Source organism: Leuciscus leuciscus, assembly GCF_965113295.1.
Source record: "Leuciscus leuciscus genome assembly, chromosome: 16".
Classification (NCBI taxonomy): Eukaryota; Metazoa; Chordata; class Actinopteri; order Cypriniformes; family Leuciscidae; genus Leuciscus; species Leuciscus leuciscus.
In genome coordinates, this window is record NC_138740.1 from 17,772,425 (window position 1) to 17,794,875 (window position 22,451).

Here is a 22,451-nt window from a genome sequence, read left to right on the forward strand (position 1 = left end):
GAAATATGAAAATCATTTCATACATTCTGAAAATAAAGCATTAACCGTTCCAGTCTCAATTGTCTTTTGAATATGAAGTGCGCTTAAATGTATTGAGTGTGCACTTGTAGTGTACTTCAAATCTTAAAGGGATAGTTTACCCCCCCCCCCCAAAAAATAAATATATTTATTAAAAAAAAAATGTATGTGTTTTTTGGGGGCATAATTTACTCAGCCTCATGTTTTTCCCAAACCTGTATGAGTTTTCCTGCTGAACACACTCACAAAAAAAGAAGAATGTTGACAACCAAACAGCTGACGGAAGACATTGACGTCCATAGTAGGAAAACAAATATGATAGTCAATGTCTATCATCAACTGTCTTATTACCAACATTCTTCAAAATATCTTCTTTTGTGTTCAACAGAAGAAAGAAACTCATGCAGGTTTGGAACAACATGAGGGTGAGCAAACGATGACAACATTTTCATTTTTGGGTGAATATCCCTTTAAATGTATATATATTTTAAAAACTGTAGGTCAACTTGCAGACAATGTAATATTAATGAAATAAAAGCACCCATTTCATGATAGTTTCTTAACACACTTCAGCACACTATTAAAAAGTACACTTTGTAATAATGTCAAGTATTAAATGATTATGTTTTAATAGGCCAAATCTTATATCATGCTTTAAAGCACACTTATTTTGAAATATTGAGTAAAAGGTTGAAGAAAAGGTGGCAAAAACAACGGGAGGAAGAGAGGAAATGACGGAAGAGATTAGATGTGCAGGCATAAACTGGAGAGATGAGATAATATAATATCAAGGTTAAGATTTGTATACACAAGACTAAACAGTACACTTTATAAAATGGGGATACATAATACAGGAAGGGGTGAATACTGTGGGCAATAAGAAACAGCGTCAGAAAGAAGGATCCTGAAACAAAATGTATGCAAAGATAGCAGATATTCAAGTTTCAAGTTTGTTTTTATTTATATAGCACATTTAAAAACAGCAAACATGGCTGACCAAAGTGCTGAACAAAACACATGGTAACAAGATATTCAACAAAATCAGTGTTATAGTTGTCCTTTTCAATATGTTCATTTGTGGGAGAGGATATAAAAAGGGAAGAATCCGCACTCCATACCAATCGGTGGCAGTAATTCACCATTTCGTTGTTTGTCAACCGCCTTTAAAACCTCAAAAGAAGAAGAGAATGAGACAGACCAATGTAATCAAACTTAGAGCGCGATCTATATAGGTTTTAGGGTGCTCAATCGAGCTCAGAATCGCTGATCCCGCACAAGCAGTCATGGCGGACAAGGTTGGTGTGCCAGCGAATTTAATTAGAATTTGTACAAGTCACTTTAAGTTCTGTATATTTGATACTGTTCTCGATTACTGTTTAGCTATTTAGTCACGGCATTTAGTGTCCGCGAAACAACGGAAAGAAAACAAATTCTGCAGTTCAGTTCAGTGTTTGAGTTAGCGACCCTGTCCGGTTCTGCAGACATCACTCTGTTACATGTGTTTTCCCTGTCACGTATCTGTCAGTTATTATAGAACCTGTATTTTATCCATATCCCTAAATATATATTTTTAATGAAACATGTAAGATAGAATTGCAATCCGTTTTCAGCCGGCACACCCGCGATGACTCATTCTGCTGACAGTCCCATCAACCACAACTATGATGATGATGATGATGGGTTTGTTTGTTTGTTTGCTGTACATTTCTCAGTCTTTATGTTTTCTTGAACAGGATCCATTCCGGCAGCTGAAAGACCTGTCTCTGCTGAAAGGCCAGCTCGAAGACATTCAGCGTCGGATGGAGGATGAAGTTGGGGTTGGAATTCCACAGGCAGGACTTTATATTTTTGTCAATCACATTTTTTTGTCATATTATTTTATACATCAGTTAGAGTGTACAAATTAAAGTAATTACAAATTGAGGTTGTTTTACTTGCTTTGTTATTTACTGAGGATAAAATAGTGTTGAGGTACATTTTAAATCATTGTCGTAACAATGAACATTGTTAATCTAGCGTGGTTATATTTAATTAAAATAATAATAATTCAAATGAAAGTTTGAAAATAATGGCTTCAATAAAAGCATAAACCATTGATTAGCAACCTCGTAGTTTACAGTTGGTATGTATTTTAAAGATTTATACGTTATTGCAAAAAAAAAAAAAAAGCCGTTGTAAATTACTCAACAAACACACACCTGTGACCGCATTACATTAGTATTACTGCGCAAGTGCCGTTTGTGATACTTTGTTGCTGCATGTGTTGCTTAGCAACCTCTTTGGAACTACACTGCTTGGCGGAGGAATACACGTGTTATAACGTTATATTTTTTGTTGCTGGTGTTTATTTTATGAATAAAATGAATATTTTTATGGAGTAACCGGTTTATAAAAGCAATAAGCCTCTTGAAGCCGTGTTTTACAGTGGATTTAGAACAGCTAAGGGGGTTTTACAGCGTCCCTGAGCTGTTCTAAATCCACTGTAAAACACGGCTTCGCGGGGCTTATTGCTTAATTCTCTTATGGAGAAAATGAATGCTATTTGTACTTCTGAAAGCCGCATTAAACAGCTGCTCTACTTTCTAGATTCCCTCTGTTGGAAAGTTGTGGAAATGCAATAGTAAATGTAAGTTAACCCCGTAAATGTGAAAAGGGTCTGTATGATCACTTGGCTTAATGAAGTTCTTTGTTTTCTCTCTCACTCTCCGTCTCTTGCCCTCTTCCTCAATCTAGGGTGGAAGTGTGCTCAGTTCTCCCTTCCTCAAGGGCTTTCTGGCTGGGTATGTGGTGGCGAAGCTCCGCTCCTCTGCGATCCTGGGAGTTCTTGTAGGAACCTGTACAGGCATGTATGCCGCTCAGAGCTATCAAGTGCCTAACATCGAGCAGACCATCAAAAACTACTTCAGCTCATTTAAGAAGAGATAGAGGGAGCCATATAAAACAATGCCTCTTTCAAGAACTTCAACATGTACCTCCTCAACTGAGGGTGCCACTCATCAGACCACAGAATAACTGGATATATTTCAATGACACTTTGTGTATATAAAATAATGGAGTTTCTCTGGTTTGCAGTTTTAGGCTGTTTTCTATTTATAATTGATGAGTGCTGTGTTTTTATATAAACCCAAATTCCTCATGATGATGCAAATGGCCAAAACTTTGTTATCAGTCCTTCATAATGCTTCTGGTGTTAATGTTCTGTCTGTTACATGAATATTTTTTTTGCCAAATATGCACTAAAACAGGTGAACAATCAGGCCCAACACACTCTGTAAATAATGTCTGGCATTGAACAATTCCTGTACCTGTCAAATATCAGATGTTGCTGGACTTGAGTTGCTGAAATGTTTGATATAGTTTTTTGGAATAAATATATATATATGTTGCACTTTACCACTCTCAACTCTACCACTTCTGCTTGTAATGAATAATAATGGAAGTCAGCCAATGGAAGTGAAATAGAAAACAGGAAGTAGCCCAACGAGAGCATGAAAACTAATTTGCACGCAGTTGGTTTTCAGATGCAGTTTTGAATTCAAGTGGTATGTTTTTAAAGTGTAATCCATATTGTAATGCATCATTTGTCTATGTAAAGAATTATTTAAAAACAGTAGTTATCAATATTGAGTTTTTCTTTTCTTTGCTTGATGTTCTTTTGTTTTGGCTTTGTGCTTATTGCCATAATGCATGATCTGTTTTTGAAGAGATTCTTTTACATACTTTGCATGCAAGCTATTTTTTCCAAGAATTTCTGAAAATTTTCTATTTTAATGAATAAAATCTCAAATTGCTCTCTATAGAAAAATGTATGCGAAAAGTTCATTTATTTATTTTTGTAGAAAAAGTTAAAGAGTTAAATCTTTAAAAATGTTTTGGAATTCTGGGCCATGATATACAATCCAATCAGCTTTTAACCCTTGTGTTATGTTGCGGGTCAATTTGACAAATCGGAAATACTGGTTAAGCTAGGCTATATATATATATATATACACTGCTCAAAAAAATAAAGGGAACACTTTTTAATCAGAGAATAGCATCAAGTCAGTTAAACTCCTGGGATATTGATCTGGTCAGTTAAGTAACAGAGGGGGTTGGTAATCAGTTTCAGCTGCTTTAATGTTAATGACATTAACAGCAGGTCCACTAGATGGGCAACAGTGAGACAATCCCCAAAACAGGAATGGTTTTACAGGTGGAGGCCACTGACATTTTTTCCTTACTCATCTTTTTTGGACTGTTTTTCACCAGTTTTGCATTTGGCTAGGGTCAGTGTCACTACTGGTAGCATGAGGCGATACCTGGACCCTACAGAGGTTGCGCAGGCAGTCCAGCTCCTTCAGGATGGCTCATCAATACGTGCCATTTCCAGAAGGTTTGCTGTGTCTCCCAGCACAGTCTCAAGAGCATGGAGGAGATTCCAGGAAGACAGACAGCTACTCTAGGAGAGCTGGACAGGGCCGTAGAAGGTCCTTAACCCATCAACAGGACCGGTATCTGCTCCTTTGTGTGAGGAGGAACATGATGAGCACTGCCAGAGCCCTACAAAATGACCTCCAGCAGGCCACTGGTGTGAATGTCTCTGACCAAACAATCAGAAACAGACTTCATGAGGGTGGCCTGAGGGCCCGACGTCCTCGAGTGGGCCCTGTGCTCACTGCCCAGCACCAGGGAGTTTGATTGGCATTTCCCATTGAACACCAGAATTGGCAGGTCCGCCACTGGTGCCCTGTGGTTTTCACAAATGAGAGCAGGTTCACCCTGAGCACGTGACAGACAGGAAAGGGTCTGGAGAAGCCGTGGAGAATGTTATGCTGCCTGTAACATCGTTCAGCATGACCGGTTTGGTGGTGGGTCAGTGATGGTCTGGGGAGGCATATCCATGGAGGGACGCACAGACCTCTGCAGGCTAGACAATGGCACCCAGACTGCCATTAGGTATCGGGATGAAATCCTTGGATCCATTGTCAGACCCTATGCTGGTGCAGTGGGTCCTGGGTTCCTCCTGGTGCACAACAATGCCCGGCCTCATGTGGTGAGAGCATGCAGGCAGTTCCTGGAGGATGAAGGAATGATACCATTGAAGGGCCACCACGCTCACCTGACCTACATCCAATAGAACACCTCTGGAACATTGTGTTTCGGTCCATCTGACATCACCTGGTTGCACCTCAGACTGTCCAGGAGCTCAGTGATGCGCTGGTCCAGATCTGGGAGGAAATACCCCAGGACACCATCCGTCGTCTCATTAGGAGTATGCCCCGACGTTGTCAGGCATGCATACAAGCACGTGGGGGCCATACAAACTACTGAGTACTATTTTGAGTTGCTGCAATGAAATTTCAGCAAAATTGACAAGCCTGCTGCATCATTTTTTCACTTAGATTTCCGGGGTGTCTTTGAATTCAATCCTCTGTAGGTTGATCATTTTCATTTCCATCAAACGATGTGGCATCCTTTAGTTCATAATACACCCAGTCCATATTAGTATAGATATCCAGCATGATATTTTTCCCCATTGAGATCTGATGTGTTTTCAAAGTGTTCCTTTAATTTTTTTGAGCAGTGTATATATATATATATATATGAACCTTTTGAAATTTCAATATGAATATTTATGAACATTTTGTGATTTTCTCATTTAAGGTCATGAACATGCCTGCAATGTTTTGACATTGAGGTATTGTGGAATGCATGTAAAAAAAATTCTGCCAATTTTTATGTTCACGGGTCAATTTGACACACAATTTCATGGTTATTCACAGCTGCACAAACCCAAAATTAAAAAAAAATATATATATATATATATTTATGTCAGTTTCTCACCTAACTCTCTGAGGGTATTTAAATGTCCATTTATGCATTTGGCAGACACTTTTATCCAAAGAAATGTACACTGTGTTGAAGGCGTACATTTTTATCAGTTCAAGATTGTTAATTTCACTGGAAATTGAACGCATAATTTTGCCGTTTCTGGAGCCGTGCTCTACTATTTCAGCTTCAGGAAAGCACGCAAAAATAAAATAAAACTTTTAAAAGAGATCAAAACTTTAAATCAACAAAAATAGTTACAATTCTGTTCATAAGATTAATTTTTTTTAAACAAATGGTTAAATTAAATAGTTAAGTACAGATGTAAAAACAATTTTTATTTTTGTTGTAATGTTTGATAAGTATTATTTAACATTAAATGTTTTTACCAAAAATTTGTTTTTTCGTGAATTGTATTGAATCCACTTAGGAACAATTTGACCCACAACATAAAAATCATACCCAGAATTTGTACATATGATAAAATCTTGTGTGTGTGTGTGTGTGTGTGTGTGTGTGTGTGTGTGTGTGTTTGTTCAAGCCTTAAATTATGCTTGCTAATTTAAAGATCCTAAAATATTTGCAAGTATCAGGTCATGGAAATTCACATCAAACGTAGCCTTTGCCATACAACTTGAAAGTACAAGTATTTCTCCAAAACAAACAGATCACACAAATGGTTAGCAATTAAGTTTATTAGCCATCTTTTTTACCTATCCATCATCCATTCTCTATCCTTCCATATTTATCTCTCATCATCCAGTCTACGAATATTCAATAAAAGGTAATTAAATGTTAGTTTAGTTGCAAGTTAAAAAAACAAAAACAATAGTACAATTCTTTAATTAAAGTGAAAGATTTTTATAAAAGGTCAACACTGCTAAAGATGATCTATTAAAGTATGTAATTATTACCAGTACAATATGAAACACAATGAACTTTTAGATTTTCATAACAGCAAAATATCTAGCTAAGATGCTTACCTCAAACCAAGCTATGAATCTAAAGTAAATGTGAAAGTTCAGCTGTTAAAGTTAAAGATAAAGACACCAGAATATGATATTTAAGAAGTCTTCAGTGCTCTTCTTCATTGGCCATCTTCTCCCAGCAGAGGCTCCGTCACCTTTTTAGCAGCTAAAATAAAGAACAGTGACACATGATTTAATATCAGAGCTGAGTACATTTCAAATATGAATCTTCTTTTGTGTTCAGCAGAACAGGTTTGGAATAACTTGAGGGTGAGTGACAGAATTGTCATTTTTGGGTCATTTTTCTCATCTATGCCACAGTATTCAGCTCATACCGGGGCACTGAACGGGACCGTTGGTCAGAGAACCAGGAGTCTGAACGCCGCTCTTGTCCACACACCAGCACCAGTCAGTCTCATCCCAGCACTGCTGGAGCTGGTAGTCCCCGTTCTCATCACACCTGGGGCGGAAGGACGGCAGGGGGCTCTTGGCCACCCCGGCGGCCTCCTTCAGGCACTGGGACAGGACACTGGGCTCTGTGGGACACAAATGAACAGAGCATACATGAGTGTGTGTGTGTGTGTGTGTGAGCAGAGGACATACAGTTGCTGAGAACTAAATCTGGTGTTTGACAATGACAAGATCTTGATACCTGGTTTGGCAGATGAGGAAGGGGAATCCTGAAATATAGAAAAAACAACACATGAGAGCTGTAGATGGCAGGATTTATATATTGTATGTTTTTATATTTTTTATTTATCATTTCCTGTTTCTACACTACCGGTCAAAAGTTTGTAATAATTGCGATTTTTAAATGTTTCTCTTATACTTCCAAAAATGAATTTATCTTATAAAAAATACGGTAAAAACTGTTCTGTGAAATTTGAAAGAACTGTTTTATATTTTAAAAATAAGTCTTCAGTGTCACATGATTTGCAGCTCATTTACTGTCAATGGTTATTGGTGCTCAGTTATTTATAATAATTCCTCTTTTTTCAGGATTCTTTGATGAAAAGAAAGTTCAAAAGAATAGCATTTATTTAAAATAGAAATCTCTTTTTAACATATAAATATTATTAATGTCTTTTCAATATGTCGTTGCTGAATAAAAGTATATTAATTTCTTAATATTTTATTTAATTTCTTAATTTTTTCATTTAAATAATCTTACTTACCTCAAAAAATTCCAGCAAAAAACTGTTTTCAACATTGATAGTATTATTCATAACTGAGTAAATTTAAAATCAGCATATTAGAATGATTTCTGAAGGATCATGTGACACTGAAGACTGGAGTAATGATGCTGAAAATTCAGCTTTGCATCACAGGAATAAATTACACTTTTAAATAATATTAAATTAGAAAATTACATTTTAATAAAATTTCCCTATTTTACTGTATTTTGATTTTTTTAAATGCAGCATTGGGGAGAATAGGAGAATTCTTTCAAAAACATTTTTTTTTTTTTTTTTTTTGACGGATAGCGTGACAATTTCTGAAGCAACCCCGTCTGAGAAACGCAGCCCTAAAACTTGATTAGATTTTCGGACTCGATCCTGACACCACGTGGCCGCCGGTTCACATTACAACAAGATCAAGAGGAAATGAGTTTTACCTTCTCTTTGGTCGAGTCGTCAAGAGTCAGAGCGAGGGAGCTCATTGGGAGCTGCATTTTCATCGGAACCCCTTGATTGCGCATGACTGCACAAAAAAGGGAAGAAAGCCAGAGTTAATAGGACATCTATGGTAATGGGGTAATGGTGATTTAAATGGTAGTATGAACGGACGCCCATAAGATGGTAATAGTTCTCTGACCAAACTTTTGGCTGAGCTCATGAAGGCGGTCGTTGCGTCTCTCGAGGGTGTTGAGCTGCTCTCTGTGGTTGTACACCATGTAAGCGGTGAAGGCCTGACCTGCGATCAGTATTCCAGCCAGCAGAGTCACTCCTGCCACCTTCAGGGCCTGACTGTTAGATCTACTGGCAAACAGAGAACCAGTGGATTCATACGAGCGACATGGTTATACTCTGAGATTTCATAATGTAGACCTAACTTGTGTTGTTGAAAATTAATAACATAAAAATAAAAACAAATTTAAAATAAGAGAGACATGCCGTGGTGGCGGCGTTTAGCTACAACACGAACAACTTATATCAAAAGTAAAACTGTTCTGTGTCAAGAGGACAGACGTTTGATGAACTTAGATGAAAAAACAGTCAAGAAAACAGAATAATAGAGCTGGGTCATTTAAAGGGATAGTTCAACCAAAAATGAAAGTTTTGTCATTATTTGCTCTCCCACAAGTTGTTCCAAACCTGTGTGAGTTTCTTTCTTCTGTTGAACACAAAAGAAGAAGGAGTGAAGAACGTCGGTAACCAGAGAGCTGATGGACATTTACTAGGGAAGTCAATGCCGTCAACTTACCGACATTCTTCAAAATATCTGCTTTTGTGTTCAACAGAAGAAAGAAAAAAAGAAGAAAGAAACTTATACAGGCTTGGAAAAACTTGTGGGTGAGTAAATGATAACAAAAAATATATTTTGGGGGGGGTGAAATATTTTAAGTTGTATTGAGTTATGAATGCGCAATGTGTGCAATGATGTGAGACGCAGAAACAAAAACATTGCGATGACAAAAAACGCCTATATTTCTTATACAACACATTATAGCATTTTTTTTATTTTTTTTTAAGCACTGCGAGTGAGGACTTCAAATGTATAGCGATGTTTTACGTTTTCACACAAATTTTCTGCTTATTTATGGAAGAAATCAGTAAAAAAAACTAAAAAAAAAAAACTCGAAGATATTTTCAACCACTTAGCAAATTTAGTTGACCTACATTTATAGCATGTATAATTGAGAGAAAACAAGATTTGTTTCTAAAAGAAATAAGCCCCCAAAGTTTCCTCACCCTCCCTGACGTCCCATGTTGATTGAAGTTTGCTCGCTCGGAGTTCTGAGGAGGGGTCCGTCGGTGCTGTCGGTGGACATTTCTGATTTACTGTCAGGAACTTCTCAAAATGTTGGTAATTTGATCAGGGGATTTTCTATAACAGCTCTCTAATATGAAAAAGTGAGAACTGAGAGTCTTGCAGTGTGACACTCGGATGAAAGTGTCTACAGCGCAGATTGAGGTGGTTATTTCATTGGATAAGACGCGCTGCATCATCAGTTGTCAGACAAACGTGAACTTTAATATACTGTTCCTCCTGTCTCTCATACTAGCCTCATGCATTCATTTTGCCAATTTCGAAGTGCGCTTTTCAACATTTTAAGGAAATCTGTCAGTAATTTTCGAGGCGCAATCGATTTCTTGAGATTTATCTTATCTTGCAAAAAAAAAAAAAAAAACACGTTTGAAACATACTTACCAAATATAAATATTTGTACAATAAAGCCATAAATAATGACAGTACTTATCTTTTGTTAATGTCTGACACGGATCATCATAATTAAACCAGATATAGTTATTTTTCTATTTTAAATGATTAAAATTACATATTAAAGTGCAACTTTCACTTTCACTCATATTGTTTGTCCCCAGTGTTCGGTAAGTTACTCTAAAAAATGTATGAATTACTAGCCATTAATTATAACTTCAACAGTTTAATTTCTGTACTAATTACTCTAAAAAGTATTGCGTTACTTATTTTTTTCTAAATCCCATATCAACCTCGACCAGTTGAACAATACAGGAAAAGACATGAAACTCCACTTTTAATTCTTTCAAATAAACTATTGCATAAATTATGCAGGTTATATATATATATAAAATACTTTAACATTTGACATTGAATTTTGATGTTTAATCCACTATTGTTTTATATAGAATTGGATCTATAGTCTATATACAGTATTTAATGCAACTACATCAGAAGCAACTAATTAAATTACAGAAGAATTAAGAGTAATCCCTTGCTTTACTTTTTCAAGAAAATTAATTAAATTACAGTAAATACACCCAACAGTTTGTCTCCCAACTTGGTACAGATGTACCCAAGAACATTTAAAACCACTCAGTTAGAGCACAATACAGGTTTTATGCAAGTCTGCATGGTCCGGTGGTCATACTTTGCAGTCTGATATTACTAGTAGGCGAGTCTCAAATTTCAAAAAACATTTTAGTTTGAAACTTTTTGCAGTTTGAATCACATCTTCAGTCTCTGCGCATCTTAAAATACTTTCTGCAATGAGGAAATTAAATGTTCTGGCATAATCTGAATAAGGATGTTTTCTTGGTATTCCCCTAGCATTCATTCATTTGGTTTCAAAACACACCAGAACATTATCCATTAAACCGGTTAGACATGTATAATCAGCCAAAGGAAGCCAAACACGGGAATCAAGGCAATCATAAGTGCTTCAGTGAAGACAGGAGGCAAAAGTATTATTTGACACTTTATTCTGAAAAAATCCAATAGTTTACAGACGACGTCCACGACGACCTCCCTTTCTGCGGGTGCTGTCTGATGGAATGGGGGTGACGTCCTCTGCAAACGAAAGTGAAAGTGAATGAGACTTCCTCATGGAAAACTATTTTATATCCCACTGAACAGAGATCAGTCTTCATTAGATTAACGTACCGATACGGCCGATCTTCATGCCAGAACGAGCCAGAGCCCTCAGGGCAGACTGTGCCCCTGGTCCAGGTGTCTTGGTTCTTAAGGGGAGGGGGGAAAAGGAGCATGTAAATCATGATGCAAGCCCATGTTCTTCATTCCCATAACCCCACACTCACACCATGACATTTCTCGTCAGTCCCTGTCAGTAAAGGTCTCACCTGTTTCCACCAGTGGCCCTCAGCTTGATGTGCAGGGCAGTAATTCCCAGCTCCTTGCACCTCTGAGCCACATCCTGAGCCGCCAACATAGCAGCATAAGGGGAGGACTCGTCTCTGTCGGCCTTCACCTTCATCCCACCAGTAACACGGCAGATTGTTTCTCTGAAGATCAAGAGGAAGGAAAACTCAATAAGAAGATAATCACCAGGATGCAACATCAAAAATCACATGAAAAGATTTCGTTCACCCAAAAATTAAGTCTCAACATCACATGGTAAAAAACAATAGGCCTGTGTAAGAGGAAGACCAAAATTAAAGTCACTGAAGACCAGGGTTTTTATGGCAAAATGTGCAAGAACCATAGATGTTTAATGTAACTTCATCTCATGTCCACAAGCCATCGATATAAAACCTTGTATGATGAATCTAATGGCTATATTTAGGATATCAAATATTTGAGAACTAAAGGAAAAGGCAAAATTGTTAGTGAATGGAGTTCAACAGTCGGTTCTGGAAGTAAAAAAATAAAAATAATTATTCCTACACTATACACTTTATCAGCCTGCATTATTTCTATATATGTTCTGGCATAATATTATATAAATTATAATATTTTATAAATTATAATATTTTATATATATATATAAATATCTTGTTGCAACAGTCAGGTTCCGGAACACAAAACATTCATTTTCTCAATAGGAATGCTGATTTAACAAACACTTAAATTCCGAACTCTTTCCCCACCATTTTCTGTAAAATTCACAAAGTTTTCCATCATTTATGACAACACTTCTCTGCCATGGACAATTTTCTGGCAATGCATGTTTTCACTGTTATACAGTAGGGGGCGCTATCACATCTTCTGAAAGATTACTGAATCTCCTTATCAAAACACATGAAGAATAAGTAGAAACCAGCTTTATAAACATTACTTATGCATGTAGTATTTTAGACAAATGCAATTTTTTTGTTCAAAATAAAAAAATTTTTTTTAATTAAACTTTAGATATATTGCACGTTCAGATATTCATGCAACAAAATACTCTGGGGGGCCATGACAATTGTGAAAATGATTAAAGCTGGCAGTGGCTGGCGACTTAAAACGCTGGCAGGGAAAGAGTTAAAGACAGAGCTACTGTGAGCTACAAGGTTGTTTATTACATTTTTAACACCATGTTAGCATTGACGCTACATGCATGGCAAATGCAATCCTTAATTTAAATTATTATAGAAAACATTTCAACTTGACATAATATAGAAAATCTAAAATTATAGAACATTCGGGGTATAGATTCTGATATATTCCATGTAAACATGTTTTTAAAAAAGCATTCCATAAAATTACAGACCAACAGAATATGTTTAACAGTCAAAGGAACTTGACACGAGAGACAGTGGAACTTCACCCATCATTAGAAACCCATGTGTAAGTCCTGAGTGACCCAGTCGGCACCTAGTGAAGACAACTTGGGTCATGTGTCGATTTGAAGTTATGGAAGACACTTTATATTGGGGTTTATTTCATACGGTTTATAATTTTTTATACTACAGGGCCGTTGAATGCTTGAATCTGATTGGTTGACGAACGTTATAAGGTGTGCATTATTTTCAGGGAAACGCACGGCTAAAGTAGTTCCAGGCAGGTCTCGACCGCATTACAGTTCCACATCACTTCCCGTAGTCAACTGTAATAACGGAAAAAAGCATTTAGCCCCGTGCGCTTGATCTGCAATTTTCAATGTCTAGCTTCACAATCAATCGAAACATGCAGTTTAATTTTAATAAATATATAGTCCTATCTATAATCAATAGAAAATTAAACTGAATATAGGCTAAATAAATGGATAGTCCTGCAGCACGGATTTTTATTGCAGATAATATAACAAATAAATAATTATTGATAGGCCTACTTGTTAAAAGGGCTTTGTGTTTCATTTATTTGGCTAGTCTACTGTCATCTGTCAATAATGAAAAAAAAAAAAATGAACGAATTAATTAAAACGAATTGAATTAATAAATAAATAGACGCAAATGCTTTTCTGTCTCATTGGAACATCTCTCTCTAATAACTGCATAATTAATGTAATTTGATACTTATGCCTGATCATGCTCGTGTTCAGCGCGTTCAGTCTGTGTTTAAAATCTGCTGCAGTGGATGAAAACAGTCAGAGAATGTGTCAGCTAGTCGTGTGTCCCCAGCATTAGTCTGCTATCAGCGGCTCAACCAAGAAATTAGTCCTACATACAAGAGCATTTTAATGACAAAAACTTTACAAACGTCTTGAAATACATAATCTGAACAATGTTTCGAGGTGTGGTAACTGTAGTATAAGCGGAATAATTGACTTCAGGCCGTTGAATTATTCGAAAAATAATACACACCCGAGGTGTAACGGCCACTCCGCTTCGCGTCGTGACCGCATTACCACCTCGGGTGTGCATTATTTTTCTAATAATTCAACGGCCTGTCGTCAATTCCTTACATATTCATCCCATTCCTTCTGCCACTTGTTAGTGATGTATAAGCTAATTATCGGTCTGAAATTAGGTGGTATTTGGCCGTCAGATTCTTCATCCCTGCCGGCAGCCTAGTCCGCTCTCTCTCATTACCAGTCAGTCAAATGTGGCTACGAGGCTGTTACACCATAATATTCACTTCTGTTGAAGCCGTTAGCCCGCATTATTTCAACTTAACTTTTGAAAAACTATATACCCATGATGATGTAGTACAGAAAGATCCACCAGAGTCACCACAATCAATGCACAAAAAAAGTCCTTTATCTCCTCCCACTCCCATGAAGCACTGCAAATAACGTTATAGTCACCATACATATACACATTTTGCAAAACATACATATATATATATATATATATATATATATATATTAGGCCTGTCACGATTATGAAATTTGGCTGACGATTAATTGACTAAAAAATTATTGCGGTTATGCCGATTAATTGTCTGTGTTAGGGCTTTGGCGATTATGCCGATTAATTGTCTGTTTTAGGGCTTTGTGCTTCATTCATTAAATAATTGTGATGAATTTAATCCTAAGATTACAGTTAACACCTTTAAATATTAAATAAATATATTCAATAGCTATGACAATTAGTTTATTAAACTTAGTGAGTGTATAAATCAGCAGCAAAAAGTAATTTTTGAAAACATCTGCACAGTAATTTAATAATAAAAAAAAAATCTAAACATGTTAACAAAAACAAATGTGCACAAACCATGATAATATGATACGCTTCAAAACAGAGCGGAACAAAGCGCGTATGCGCATCGCGGGTGCAGAATGATGTGCTCAAAGCAACATGGAGTCACAGTGAGCAGCGCTGCACAAGTGCGCATTTAAAAGTTCACGGCACAAAGCGAAGAAATGTCGAGGGCAACAGTTTATTGATCATTTGTTTCTTAACAGTTTTAAACTCCAGTTATTGTGCGTCTGATGCCAATTCATAGTCCTTGTGCTGTGTAGGCACACGGTAGCAAGCGAGTCATTTAGAAACAGCAAAAAACTCCAGCAAAATAAAGTCATTTTATGCAAATCCACAGCCCTTTATCTACAGATCAAGCATTATAACGTCAATGTCACATTGGAGAAAGTTTTACCGTGTATCCTGTCGTAACCGGACGACGCGCGCTGTTTGAATGCTGAACGGAATGATTGACAGCTGCAGAGTTTGAATGCTGAACGGACTGATTGACAGCTGCAGACGAGTTTGTGAACTTTAATTTAACAATGTAAATACTGTCCCTCACATTAAGCTATGGAATGGCTTCAGATGACTTTGAATATATTGCTGGAAAACGTAATTAGTGCTTGTCTATTTATTTTGGTCCATGACTCCCCCTTGTGCCGTAGGTCTATAAAAGAGTGCAATAATCGCGGTTGTCTGAAACAATCGCGGTTAGATCAAATAATCGCGATCAGACGGTTATTTAATTATCGCGACAGGCCTAATATATATATATATATATATTACACACCAAAATGTTTAAATTAGTAGTTTTATATTACTCAGTTTAATGTGATTTTGCAATGCTTCATGGGATTGTAGTTCTTTTCCTCACTAAAGCCGTACACTAATGTAAAAGTCTTGCTCCTTTGTATTTCTGTCCGATTTTCAATTACTTTTAGCTTCAAATTAAAATTTGGAATATTCCGAGTCACCTTGTAAACTGGTTGGCTTGGTTCATGGATTATAACGCTTTTAAGAATACTTTTCTTTTTTTAAACCCTATGAGATAAGTGAATGGACACATTTCTGGAACTAAGATTTAAAAAGTGGACAGGAACAGTTGCCCTCTTTAATGGTTAACATTTTGGTTTGTTCATCACACAAAGCTAAAACGAAGGGCTTAACATGCATATGATATGAATACATATGATTATGATGCCTAATTTTGGAGCTTGACAGTCCCAGTCTACTTTCACTTATTACACAGAATAAATATATTATTTGTGGTGAAACTACGATAAGGGTTGAGAAATTAACAAAATATTTGAACACATCAATATAGTTTTCAATGTACACTTCACTGCGCATTTTAAAAAAACAGTTGTTTTGCTGGTATCTGTGCTGATTTTATTCCACATTTGAGGGTTACTTACTTGCCGGAGAGGTCAGTGACATGCACAAAGGTGTCGTTGAAGGATGCGAAAATGTGGCAGACTCCAAAAACATTCTCGCCTTCGGCAACCTGAGGTCCCAGACTGATGACCTGCTCTTCCTTCTTTTCCTTACCCTTGCGAGGTGCCATAGCTGAAACACATCAATATTCAACAGTCAGGTCAACATAATATGAAAAACACCCAGCGTCTCATAATAAAGTTAAACAAGCTCTCTCTTATTGACATGCTCTTCTAATGCTTTCGTAAAGACCTGCTGGTGTACGACTGCGCGTTTAAACTAGTTAGTCATAGCATTATAAACTGACTTCATTTAAGGTTAACTGCTAACTATATCATGAAATACTAAGGGAAGGCCGAAGGATCCACAGACATGCATTTAGTCGCCAAAGCTGCGTTAACAAACCTAGAACACGTTCAGCATTAACACGTTTAAGATATTTTTTACGAAGACGTTTGATTTGTGCGAGAAACTAAGCTTATTTCCCCACACATACTGTAAAGCAGTCGAGTATCTCTGTAACTGTAGCGGCTCGTGCAGCGGCGCTGGGCAGACTAATATGGTGCAGGACCCCGCTACAGCAACACTGATAATCCGCTTAAAATACTGCATTTATCATCATTTATGGGAGTAATATCACATTTTACTGGTGCTTGAGATGATTGGGGACGTTACAGAAGTTCGATTATATATTTCACACTTTTTATAAAGGTAGGATTTAAACGGATTGTAACAGTGTTCTCTTACCTATGTGTGTCTCAAATCGAGGCCGAAACAGGAAAGGAAAGAGAAATCGCTGCCGGGTTGAAAGTTCAACCTCTACGAGCGGAAGTAAAAGTACATAGAATAAAAGTCCCCATACTCCTCACATGCTCGGATATATGTGACCCTGGATAACAAAACCAGTCTTTTTATGCCAAAAATCATTAGGATATAAAGTAAAGATCATGTTCCATGAATATATTTAGTAAATTTCCTACCGTAAATATATAAAACGTTTATTTTTGTGAGTGAATGCAGCAAAATCGCGAACATAATGGACAACTTTAAAGGCGATTTTCTCAATGTTTAGATTTTATTTTATTTAATTTTTTGCACCCTGAGATTCCAGATTTTCAAATAGTTGAATCTCGGCCAAATATTGTCATAAACCTTACATCAATGGAAAGCTTATTTGTTCAGCTTTCAGATGATACAGATGATGATTATTATTATTATTTTTTTTTTTTTTTACCCATGTGACTTGTTTTGTACTCTTGTTTGTAAAAAAAGAATATATGTATGGTTAAAAAAAAAAAAAAAAGATAGATAGATAGATAGATAGATAGATAGATAGATAGGTGCTGTCCGTATAACCCCATTTACGCCTCAGTTATTTCTTTTTGCATGCTTATGATTTATTTTGCTTAATTTATTCAAGTTATTTATGCAAGTCATTAACTCCTGCTCGCTTTACTGCTTATATCTGGTAAGAATAAATGTAGTTTTTTGTACTATGACAAACAATTAAACATCTAAACAGTTCCCTCATGTAACATTGTAAAAGCCATGACTTTACACCTATCCACGTATTAATAATCATTTAAAATAGTCAATTTTTATTAATTTGCTGATACAGACATTTATATTGCAGCACATTTCAACCCATACAATAATTTACTGCGACTACTGTCATGAAATAAAATCTTTTTTTTTGTAAGAGTCAGCAAAAATACTGTTTGTAAGCAGCAAGAGATATTTTTTTTCAGTTTCTTTTTTCCCAGTGTCATGTTGCAACAAGTATGTATATGATATATTACGCTGTTATTGAAAACTTCCCCAACATTAAATCACATCTAACAACCAGACAATTTCACCATCCATAGGCTACACCCTTCTGACAAAATCTGACATTTTTCAGTATGGTTTAATACTCTTAATAAAGTAAGAGACTTCATTAAAATGACGAATGTCTTCTAGGACAGCACATGCATCTATATTGCATGTTCATGTACTAAAACAAATCACACCAGCCATATATACTGTGGCCATACAGTGTTCAGCCTTCCAAATGTAAATGAACAGTCTGTGGTTAATGTAGCGGCTCATTGGCAGTGTCAGAATGATGGAGTGTACAGCTCTGGCCAATATGCACTCTGCTTTGATGAGTGTGTGATGTGGATGCAAGCCATGCTCACAGATGCCCTGCCGCTGCTGACAGATTGAGATGCAGCTGTAGTTTATGTTTGTTTTAAATATCAAACCAACCAGCGACACGCCAATGTTTCATGGGACAAGGATCAGCTGTAAGTCTGCTAATCCACATGGAAAGAGGCTTCTTTTGAGAATGAAGATAAACATTTTCGGTGACATAAAATGACATCCAAATGAAGGTACAAAAGGCTATTTTGGCATCCAAAGCCCTAGAATTTGTATCCAAAATATTGTATACCTGTTCCGTTTTAAAGAGACATTTCAGGCTGTAATTGTTCATTATTTTTAACATAAAAATATATTATTTTATGTAAAGTTTCTTTATAAATATATAATAAAAATAATTGTAAAAAATAATGGTGGTGATGCGTGTTAATTTCATAATTTCAAGGTGATTTTAATCCTTTATTTCATTTTTTATTGTTTAGATTTTCCAAATAAACAATAAAAAAAGATTTTTTTTTATTTATTTTTTTACTTTTATTTATTTATAAAGGGACCATGCACAATTTTTTACATAAAATTTCCATTTCATGTATTGTACCGGATTTAGCCAAAGGCTATTTTTCATCCGTAGTCCCCCAGGCAGGTCAACACTAACATAACATTACACAGACAATATGTTCACATACATACAAACACACATACTGTCAGGGCTATAAAAAATCATACATAAATAAATCAGTCAATCAATTTAACTACAACAATCTCAATGGTTACATAATTTGTTCAATTTTAAAAAAGATTTTAACTTCAATTTATATAGACCATGAGCTTTATACCCTTTTATATCCTCTGGTAGGGCATTCCACTGATTAGTGGCTTTCACTGCGAAAGATGATTGTCCAAATGCGGAACGACGAAAGGGAACCAGACAATTACTCATAAGTGATAGTCTGGTAGATCTCACAGAGGTTTCACAGCGAAGATGAATAAAGTCATGTAATACAGAAGGAGCCAGCCCGTTTAGGATTTTATGAACCATACACAAACTTGAATAAAGTCTAAAATTGTCAAATTTAAAAAAATTATGTTTCTCTATGATCCTACAAGAATGAAAATGGTTAGGTTTTTATCTAATTTTTTATTTATTTCTGTTTATATAGATTTTAAGGGTTTAATAACAGTTTCACCAGCTTGACCCCAACATGTCAAACAGTAAGACGTGAGAAAAGATTGTAGCATGCAAAAGAGCCTTAGCTACATCAAAAGAAAGACATTGTCTGATTTGTCTAAAATTTGCCATATTATATTTAATATTCCTCACCATTTTCTTTACATGTTTTTTAAAACTGAGATTTGAGTCCAATATTATACCAAGATAATTGAGCTCATTTACTATTTCTATCTTTTCACCATTAATAAATATATCAACATCAGGAGATTTAACGTTTGTTTTTGAGAAAAAAAAATTCCTTTTGTTTTACTGATGTTTAAGCTAAGAAATTGCTGTTCCAACCACTGTGTAATCTTTTCTGTAGCAGCTTTTAACTTCTCAGCTGCTAATTCTACTGTTTTCACATGTGTAAAAATAACAGTATCATCAGCATACATTTGTACTTGTATCCCTTCACACTGTTGCGGAAGATCATTAATATACAAACTAAATAGTAAGGGACCTAGTACTGATCCTTGGGGTACACCCATTGTATAATGCAAATCACAGGACTTAACCTCTTTAATTTGTACACATTGTTCTCTATTTAATAAGTATGAGGATACCCATGCTAAAGCTTCAGGTGAAAATTGAAATGTTGACAATTTAGAAAGGAGAACTGTATGATTAACGGTATCAAAGGCTTTACGTAGATCTAAAAATATAGCCCCAACAAATCCTCCTTTGTCAACTTTAGATTTTATTTGCTCTATTAAATGTAAAGTAGCTGTTTCTGTAGAATGGTTTACTCTGAAACCAAACTGCATACAATGTAGGCCAGACTCAATGGTATTAAGATGGGATGTCAGCTGTTCAAAAACAATCTTCTCTGCAACCTTTGAGAGTACTGGCAATATGCTTATGGGTCTGTAGTTACTAACTTCATAATGGTCTCCAGATTTAAAAATAGGAGTAACAATAGCTTTTTTCCACGCAGTAGGAAAAACACTACCTTCAAATGACAAATTAATTAAATGAGTGATGACCGGGGTTAAACTATCTTTGTGAGTTTTAACAAACATAGTATCCAAATGATGAGCATCTTTACATTTTGCATTTTTCAAAGAGCTAATAACTTTATTAACTTGCGTTTCATTTGTCTTGATTAAATTAAAACTTTTACATACATCCTCAATTGGACTAATATTTATTTCCCTTCTTGAAAATGTATCCCCTAATTCTTTAACGGAGTCAATAAAAAAGTTATTAAAAATAGTAGCAATGGCACAATGATCTTCAATTAGCTTTCCCTTCACTTTAAGTTTAACATCTCCTATACAATTTGGTTCCTTTCGTAAAAGAGTATTTATAGTATTATTATTATACTATAGTAGTATTTTCCAAATTAGCTTACTATTACCTTTAGCCTCATTCATTAGATGAAGATAATAATTGGATTTGGCTACTCTCAGCTCTCGGAGAGATAAAGGATTAAAATCACCTTAGAGGAGAATTCTACATTAATTCCTATTATTTATAAAGTGTCAATACTCATTATTGCTCTCTTCTCTTTCCTTACCCGCACTAGATAACATTTCACTTCAAAATTGCTCTTAGTGTTGGAGGTTTCACACCTATTTATGCGCCGCCTGGTGGTCAATCTTCACTGATTTCACATTCCATCAGTCAGAGCAGAGTGTGAAGGTTGAATTAGCAGAGCAACAGCACAGCTGTAAATATTGCAATCCACACAACATAATGGGAGACATATCAGAGTTCAAAAGAGGACAAATTGTTGGTGGCTCATATGTGACCAGGACAGCAAGTCTTTGGTGTATCAAGAGCTATGGTATCCAATGTTAGCATGCCACCATACGAGGACATACCACATCCAACAGAGTAACTGTCGACGCAAGAGGAAGCTGTCTGAAAGTGATGTCCAGGTACTAACCCGGATTGTATCCAAAAAACATCAAACCACAGCTGCCCAACTCTCCGCAGTATCAAATGCACACCTCGACTCTCCTGTTTCCACCAAACGGTTCATCAGGAACTCCATATTTATGGTCGGACTGCTATAGCCAAACTTTGGTCACTTGTGCCAGTGCCAAATGCTGCTTTCATTGGTACCAACATTGCAAATCTTGGACTGTGGACAATGTGAAACATGTATTGTTCTCTGATGAGTCCACCTTCACTGTCTTTCCCACATCCGTGGGAGTTACGGTGTGGAGAAGCCCTAAAGAGGGTTAACACCAGGGGCCTGTTTCAGAAAGGAGGTTAAGTGAAAACTCTGAGTATGTTAACCCTGAAATGAGGGAAACTCTGGGTTTTCTGTTTCAGAATGGAAGGTATGTTAAACCTGAGAAAGCAGAGTAAGTCAAGCCCGTTTCTGAAAGAGAGGTAACTTATACTCAGAGTCAGTTACCATGGTAACTTACTCTGTGAACCTAACCTGGTTGGGAGCAGGTTTTCTTCGGTAAACCCAGAGTTTCTATCGGTCTCCTCCCCTTTTTTAAAGAGGAAGTGGTGTTTAAACACCTCATTCATTCTTTCAGTACATTTTTATTAATAAAATTAATATTTTATTAATAAATAAAATATTGCTATTTTTACTGCAGTTTTTTTCAATTTTTTTAATAAGATGAAGTTTATATAACTCCTTAACTGGCAACTTAAAATACAGTAGTAGATTAGAGTTAATATAAGGTAGTTCTAAACAAATTCTACAGCATTAAATGTGGCATTTACTGGAAATCACTGAACTGTTCATCTGTGCACCAGAAGTTGATGGACCGTCCTCCTGCTGTTCTTCCACACTCTGGGGGCGCGGGGGGAGATATACGAATACCCGTTTATACTTAGATTTAAACTTAGATTCTATAGGCTACTCCACATAAAAATGTGGAATAATCAGAATGTGTAGATTGTTTGATGTGTAGACAC

At 36.1% G+C, this 22,451-nt stretch overlaps 3 protein-coding genes across 4 annotated transcripts; 1 reads left to right on the forward strand and 2 right to left on the reverse strand.

Moving 5' to 3' along the window:
* The first annotated feature begins 1,179 nt into the window (after positions 1-1,179).
* LOC309478293 (SLC35A4 upstream microprotein) lies at positions 1,180-3,641 on the forward strand. The gene is made up of 3 exons (XM_082141873.1): positions 1,180-1,313; positions 1,752-1,850; positions 2,752-3,641. The coding sequence occupies exons 1-3, from the start codon at positions 1,302-1,304 to the stop codon at positions 2,941-2,943; spliced, it is 303 nt and encodes a 100-aa protein (XP_081997999.1). The 5' UTR covers positions 1,180-1,301; the 3' UTR covers positions 2,944-3,641.
* Positions 3,642-6,503: 2,862 nt separating this feature from the next.
* Positions 6,504-9,895, reverse strand: cd74b (CD74 molecule, major histocompatibility complex, class II invariant chain b). Of its 2 annotated transcripts, none has more exons than XM_082142149.1 (6): positions 9,707-9,895; positions 8,610-8,773; positions 8,410-8,495; positions 7,447-7,474; positions 7,130-7,330; positions 6,504-6,960 (listed from the first exon to the last, which is right to left on the reverse strand). In XM_082142149.1, the coding sequence occupies exons 1-6, from the start codon at positions 9,784-9,786 to the stop codon at positions 6,914-6,916; spliced, it is 606 nt and encodes a 201-aa protein (XP_081998275.1). In that variant the 5' UTR covers positions 9,787-9,895; the 3' UTR covers positions 6,504-6,913. The 2 variants fall into 2 exon arrangements, with proteins under 2 accessions (XP_081998275.1, XP_081998276.1); XM_082142150.1 differs by having other exon boundaries at positions 8,610-8,770; positions 9,707-9,893.
* A 1,285-nt stretch (positions 9,896-11,180) lies between these two features.
* Positions 11,181-17,090, reverse strand: rps14 (ribosomal protein S14). The gene is made up of 5 exons (XM_082142151.1): positions 16,964-17,090; positions 16,198-16,348; positions 11,576-11,737; positions 11,379-11,455; positions 11,181-11,285 (listed from the first exon to the last, which is right to left on the reverse strand). The coding sequence occupies exons 2-5, from the start codon at positions 16,344-16,346 to the stop codon at positions 11,218-11,220; spliced, it is 456 nt and encodes a 151-aa protein (XP_081998277.1). The 5' UTR covers positions 16,347-16,348; positions 16,964-17,090; the 3' UTR covers positions 11,181-11,217.
* Between the last annotated feature and the right edge of the window lie 5,361 nt (positions 17,091-22,451).